Genomic DNA, 6,000 nt, shown 5'->3' on the forward strand with positions numbered 1-6,000 from the left:
CAAGTCGGTGTCATGCCCATTTGAAAATTCATGCAAGAAAAGGAAGTTAGCTTAAGGGCATCCACGCGTCGTAGCTCATGCCCCTATCTGTGTGTGTGAACCCTGGCAGGTAATACTCTAGGGATTAATGACCTGGGCCATAGAAACAAGCAAACACAGCTTCAATAAAGAAAGAAAAAAAAATCCTGGAGAGTTTTTTGATTAACGTTCTAGTTTATAATGGAGTTCCGCTGTCTTGAACTGGAAGGACAAATCAGGTGTAGTCTCATTCTTGGGTATTTCCGAATATGTCCACGCATAGGAGTTCTTTGTTCGTAAAAACTGTATGCACCGATGCATTCAGCTACAGCTATCTACTTGCACATCCGCATTTATGTCGTGTACCAAAGTGGAATACAAAATGTCACTGGAAGTAAGGTAGAATAACGCTGAAGGGTAAAACGAAGCGTACAATACTCCATCTCCTCCCACCCTACCTATACAAAAAAAATGTTACGTTTTGCCATATTTAACACGAAAATTTGCTCTCGTCACAAGTAGACTTACTGTGATTTTTCTCTACAGAATATCCTGCATTAGTATTATTTATTTATTTTTATAATTTTTTTTATTCAGTTTTGCTTTAAAATATTGTGCACTTTATAATTGATCATAATTCGTTACTAATAACGTGTGTATTTTTTTTTATATAGAAATTTCGAGAACAATCGATAGATGGCGTTAGCCTACCACTATTGACAGAAGAACATCTTACAACTTTTATGGGAATGAAATTAGGACCAGCATTGAAATTAAGGTCTACAATTGCACGACTAATAGGTCACTGTGTGGTGTGTCTCCATTGTATTCATTGCCATAGTGACGAACAAGATAGGAGAAGCGATATTTCTCGTTCGCCCTCCGTAAGCAAATGAAAATCAAAAAAATATCTGTGAATGTATTTACTAGGTTTAATCCCGATGCACTGCTACCAAAGTATAAATTGAATGGAATTAAAATAATAAATTCAACTGGTATGTATAGCTCGTAATGAAAATATAATCTTCAACAATCACTGGAGTTGAAATATGTATTGTTGAAGACTGTTTTTTTCTCTCCGCAATAGAATGCATTATCATTTTATATTTTCAGAAATAAACTCGTTTCAATCCACAGATGTGTTCAGAATTGTGCAAAGTGACTATTTCCCCCCGTCCCCCCTTCAGAAATTGAAACCATTATATTGAAATGGAGATATTCCAAAGACTATTATAGCAAGGGAAAGATAAGCTTGGAAAAGAAAAAGTGAGCTTATGAGTTCTGGATCCTCAATAAAACAAGATATTTGGATCATTCAATCTTGTATATACTAATTTTTTTTTGTCAAATCAATGCCTCCTGTGAGTCCAATAACCACAGTCTTTCATAAAATCGGCAAATCTTTCGCCAATCTCAGAAGAAAAAAAAAAAGAAAAAGGAAGAAATAAACTAAAGTAGGTAACATCCACGACTAATGAATCGAATTCCAATCCATTTTTGCAATCTGAAAACAAGACACGAAAGCTGTAATTAGAAAGATGTTCTCAAATGTGAATTTTTATAGGAAACTTGGAAAATAATTATAGAACTTCGAATTACTGTAACGCACATCTGATTGCCTAGATTTTCTAATATCAAAGGATTCTTAGTAGAGAGAGATCTTAGTATGGTTTTAAGATACAGATTATATCTTAACCATAGCTGCACATGCAATAACAAAAAAAAATATATATATATATATATATATATATATATATACATAAAAAAAGAGTTAAAAGTGTGGCGATTTAGAACTCTGTTATGACTTGTAAGTGACGAGACAGTTTTCCTTTTACCACATGATTAACAATCATTTGTGATGCTTCCTCATTAACTGCAAACGGTAAAGAATTCAAAAAAATGTTAGTGAATTTTTATTCCTCGTGCCTGATATTAATCTGTGATTATATTTGCATATATATAAAGAGTTAATCAATAAGTCTGCTTTGGATGTAGTTTGTGTACGATACTTGATTGAAGATTTTTTTTTTATAAATAAATGTTATCGGCTGTCCCATTCTTCTACAAGTTGTTTGGCTACAAAATGATTTTCAGGGATGTTATCTACTTTATTTACCAGAAACGGTGTAATCTAGTTGAATGTAAACACATTTCTACAATGGTGCAATGTCTATTGAATCTGCACTCAAATGAATGTATTTTCAAACTGTGTACAAATGTTTTATTTAAAAGAGCTAATAAAAAGAAATAAATCGTGAACTTATAAATCAGAGTGGTATTCCTTTTTTTTTTTTTGTCTGTGTTCATGTTTATTTTCAGAAAAACAAAACACTATTGTAAGTCAGAAGTTAACAAGTTTCAAGACAGCGATTTCAAAAATCTGCGCATGCCCACTGCATTCGTTTTTGGTTAACCTTACTTTTAACTAGGATGACACAAAATGGGCCAACGAAAATAGGCTGGTCTACAATTCGAGAACATTACACAATATTACACAATTTCCTCCATCTTTACATCTTTAGAAGAATTAGAACAGGATACGAAGTAGAGAGATTTAGTATGATTTGTTTTACCAACTAATATGTTCAAACCGGAAAGGGTTGGTAAACACTTGCCTATCCTTTGGAAAATTCCTCATTCTAATGGATGTTTTATTTATTTTTTTTATCTTTTATTCTTTTAAAAAATAACTTTGTAAATGATCGCTCCCGATATTATTTTCGCATTTGTTCTTCACCTTACTTTTTAGTTTTCTTTTATTCTAAAGTGAATTAAATCCTGGGCGTTACCAAATAGTAGGTCTGTTTGAAACTGAGTTGAGAGCATTATCTTCAAATGCTTTCATAAAGAAATTGGCCAGAAGAGTAAAAGAAAGCGGATAACCCACGGCTGTACTCTCTATTTGTTTGTAGACTTTCCCTTACCAAATGAAATAAATACTTTGAGTTCATTGTGAACTTACACACAATCGAGACAACTTTCAGCTTGGATTAACTTGAAAATGACTTTAAAGATACCTTCAACATGATCCAAGTTCCTTATGTGCGAAGAGATTTTTTTCACTATTCTGAGCAGGGGCGACTCGTGCATAGGCACTGCGGAACTGCAGCACCCCCAATTTTTCTCGATATATAAATATATTTATTAACATCACAATTAATAAATATATTTATTAATTTATTTATATTTGCTTGTAATATTTAATTTTATCATCAACAATCTTATACAATTCTGTTATTTTGTATAAAAAATAATAAAAATCCATCTTGTAGCACTTAGGAGGGCGAAGGACGCAAGCATATGACGTCATAGTGAGATGCGTGCTATTAGCCTAATGCGGCACTGTCCGTTCCACTGCTGTTTATATGCAGCTTGCGCCAGTAGGAGTGTTCGTAGTGCTTATCGTGTTTACTCCGTCTCTTTAAATATTTCGACATTACAATTAAAGACATAACATCTGTTATAGTTTTTATTTTAGAACATTATTGGGGTTATGATAATGGATTTCATTTTTAAGTAATTTTGAATTATATTAAACTATAATTTTATCGATAATAAATTTAATAAGAAAAAATATATTTTTTCATGGTTAATTATTATTTTTTTTACCATAATCTTGATATTTTATCCAAACACGTATACACTGTACTTACAGTGTGTATGTATATTTCGAAAGATGCAGCACCCCCACGATTTCAAGCCAGGAGCCGCCACTGATTTTGAGAACACTTTTGCTAAGTATTTGGCAAATTTGTAGGTGAGTGTATAAATGCTATACACAACTGGAGAAATGGCATATTCTGTTTGGGGATTTTAGGCGGCCCGTATATATCTGGTGGGGTCTCACATTATAAGACTAATTTAATCATGACTTCTGCAGGAGTCAAGTGGTGACCTTTTTTTTAGGAATCTGTAAATATTTTTGACTCTATTTGCGCTCTACTCTCAAACTCCAATGAAACTCTCCGTATGCTAGAAGAGGAGCTAGTCATGCTGAATTTTAGATTTAGATGGTTCTTCGGCATTGATTAGAATGATTACCTGAATATAACATCTTACTGTTTTTGTTTACGAACATTTCATATGTTTTTGCTTTCTTCATCTCGTTAATGATAGTTATGCGAATATTAATTTTTTCAACGCTAATCATTATCATACAACTGTAAAATCTGAATAACATATAGATAATATAACTCTATATTATTATCACCTCAAATGATGATATAATATAATCAATCAACTCATTCCACTAGATTGTTAGATGTCCAATATATACGCCAATACTACCCACACATGGCAAATCGTCCATTACATTATGGCTAATGCATGCATAAATAAAAATAACAACTTCAAATTATATTTTCAACAGCTAAAGAAAAAAAAATACCAAATATGTCAAGGCTTGCATTTTCAGTCGTTGGTGTATTATTAATACACACCTTTATACAGTGCTTGGAAAGAGGCTAACGGAAATCCTCGTGGACATGGTGCATCGTGCAATGTAACGAGTTGCATGTTTGTAGCCAGTATAAATTGAAGGAATATGATCGAGCCATCCCAGGTCAACAATCACTGACACCATACTGAGATGGAAGCACAGGGAGTCAACTGCAAGGATGATCCTCCACACTTACCGAACGTAACCAAAGGGTGCTAAGGATGATAATATGTAAAAATCACCATTCGTCAGCTGACACGTTGAATGTGTCATATAGAGAAAGGAAGTCCTCTATTTTATTAAGGTGGGCGCCATGGCTGTTTGTTCCTCACACACTATGATGTCCGTTGATTTCTTTCCAATCAGTGTAGATTATGTACTGCTCTGTATAATATTCCATTAACTTGACAAATATCAACCGAATGTGAGCAGTTAATAGTACCCAAACGGGTATAAGAGAGTTTTTATCCCGAAAATCACCTCATCCTAATAAAAATTGAAAATATGAAAGAGAAGGATTCTTGGGTAGATTGTGAGGCTCTTTAAAGGCATGTAACTGATGTTCATGATGATAGATGTTCCAATATTTAAAATCAATAAAAGTCACTCCAGCTTTGAAAATCTATTCAAATGTTCAAGTTCTGATTATAGTTTCCAAACGCAACTTTTAAGATCTAAAAAGCAGCTGTTACAGTTTTCGCCCCATTAAAACAGAACTTAAGCATGTGGGTTTATGAACTTAAGCGTTAGGATTTGTGAGGTAGACAACTTCCTCGTGATGATAGAAGTTTGTCTACCTCACACTCTGTTTCACTTGTAAAGTCCAAATTCATTAATAGCCTGAGATCACTGTCAGTAAAGGATTGAAACATGGAGACTGGCTGCCGACTTGTCTTCTACTTAAAAAGTACCCACTTACTCCATTTGGGAATTAAAAACATAGGAGTTATTTTTATTTTTATTTTATTACATCTTGTAAATAGAGGGTATAGGAATTGATTGAATAAGCATACAGCTTATTGGTACAATGTCTCTGATAAAATGGCTTTTATTTGTATTTGTTTATTTTGTATTCTACACTTACGATCACAAAAATTTATATTTGTTTTACTTTTATTATTTATTATTATCTTTTTACTTTTCGACCCTTTTTTTAGAAGCAAATGCCTAGAAGAAAAGAATGACTGCTTTAAACAATTAAAGGAATTGAAGATCGATCAAAATTAATAATGAAACTAATAAATCACTGACACCATACTGAGATGGAAGCACAGGGAGTCAACTGCAAGGATGATCCTCCACACTTACCGAACGTAACCAAAGGGTGCTAAGGATGATAATATGTAAAAATCACCATTCGTCAGCTGACACGTTGAATGTGTCATATAGAGAAAGGAAGTCCTCTATTTTATTAAGGTAGGCGCCATGGCTGTTTGTTCCTCACACACTATGATGTCCGTTGATTTCTTTCCAATCAGTGTAGATTATGTACTGCTCTGTATAATATTCCATTAACTTGACAAATATCAACCGAATGTGAGCAG

The 6,000-nt window shown here is 33.3% G+C and overlaps 1 protein-coding gene across 3 annotated transcripts in view; it reads left to right on the plus strand.

Annotated features, from left to right (window-relative positions):
* The window catches only part of LOC150107619 (uncharacterized), a 125,455-nt gene extending 123,165 nt beyond the window's left edge, over positions 1-2,290 (plus strand). For all 3 annotated transcript variants that reach the window (XM_090391980.1, XM_090391978.1, XM_090391979.1), the window contains one exon: positions 693-2,290. In XM_090391980.1, the coding sequence (XP_090248106.1) occupies positions 693-914 (222 nt within the window). In that variant the 3' untranslated portion in view covers positions 915-2,290. The remainder of the gene's footprint in view (positions 1-692) is intronic.
* The last annotated feature ends 3,710 nt before the right edge of the window (positions 2,291-6,000 follow it).

The sequence above is a fragment of the Typopeltis vanoorti genome, chromosome 4 (genome assembly GCF_054136105.1).
Source record: "Typopeltis vanoorti isolate ZY-2024b chromosome 4, IOZ_Tvanoo_1.0, whole genome shotgun sequence".
Classification (NCBI taxonomy): domain Eukaryota; kingdom Metazoa; phylum Arthropoda; class Arachnida; order Uropygi; family Thelyphonidae; genus Typopeltis; species Typopeltis vanoorti.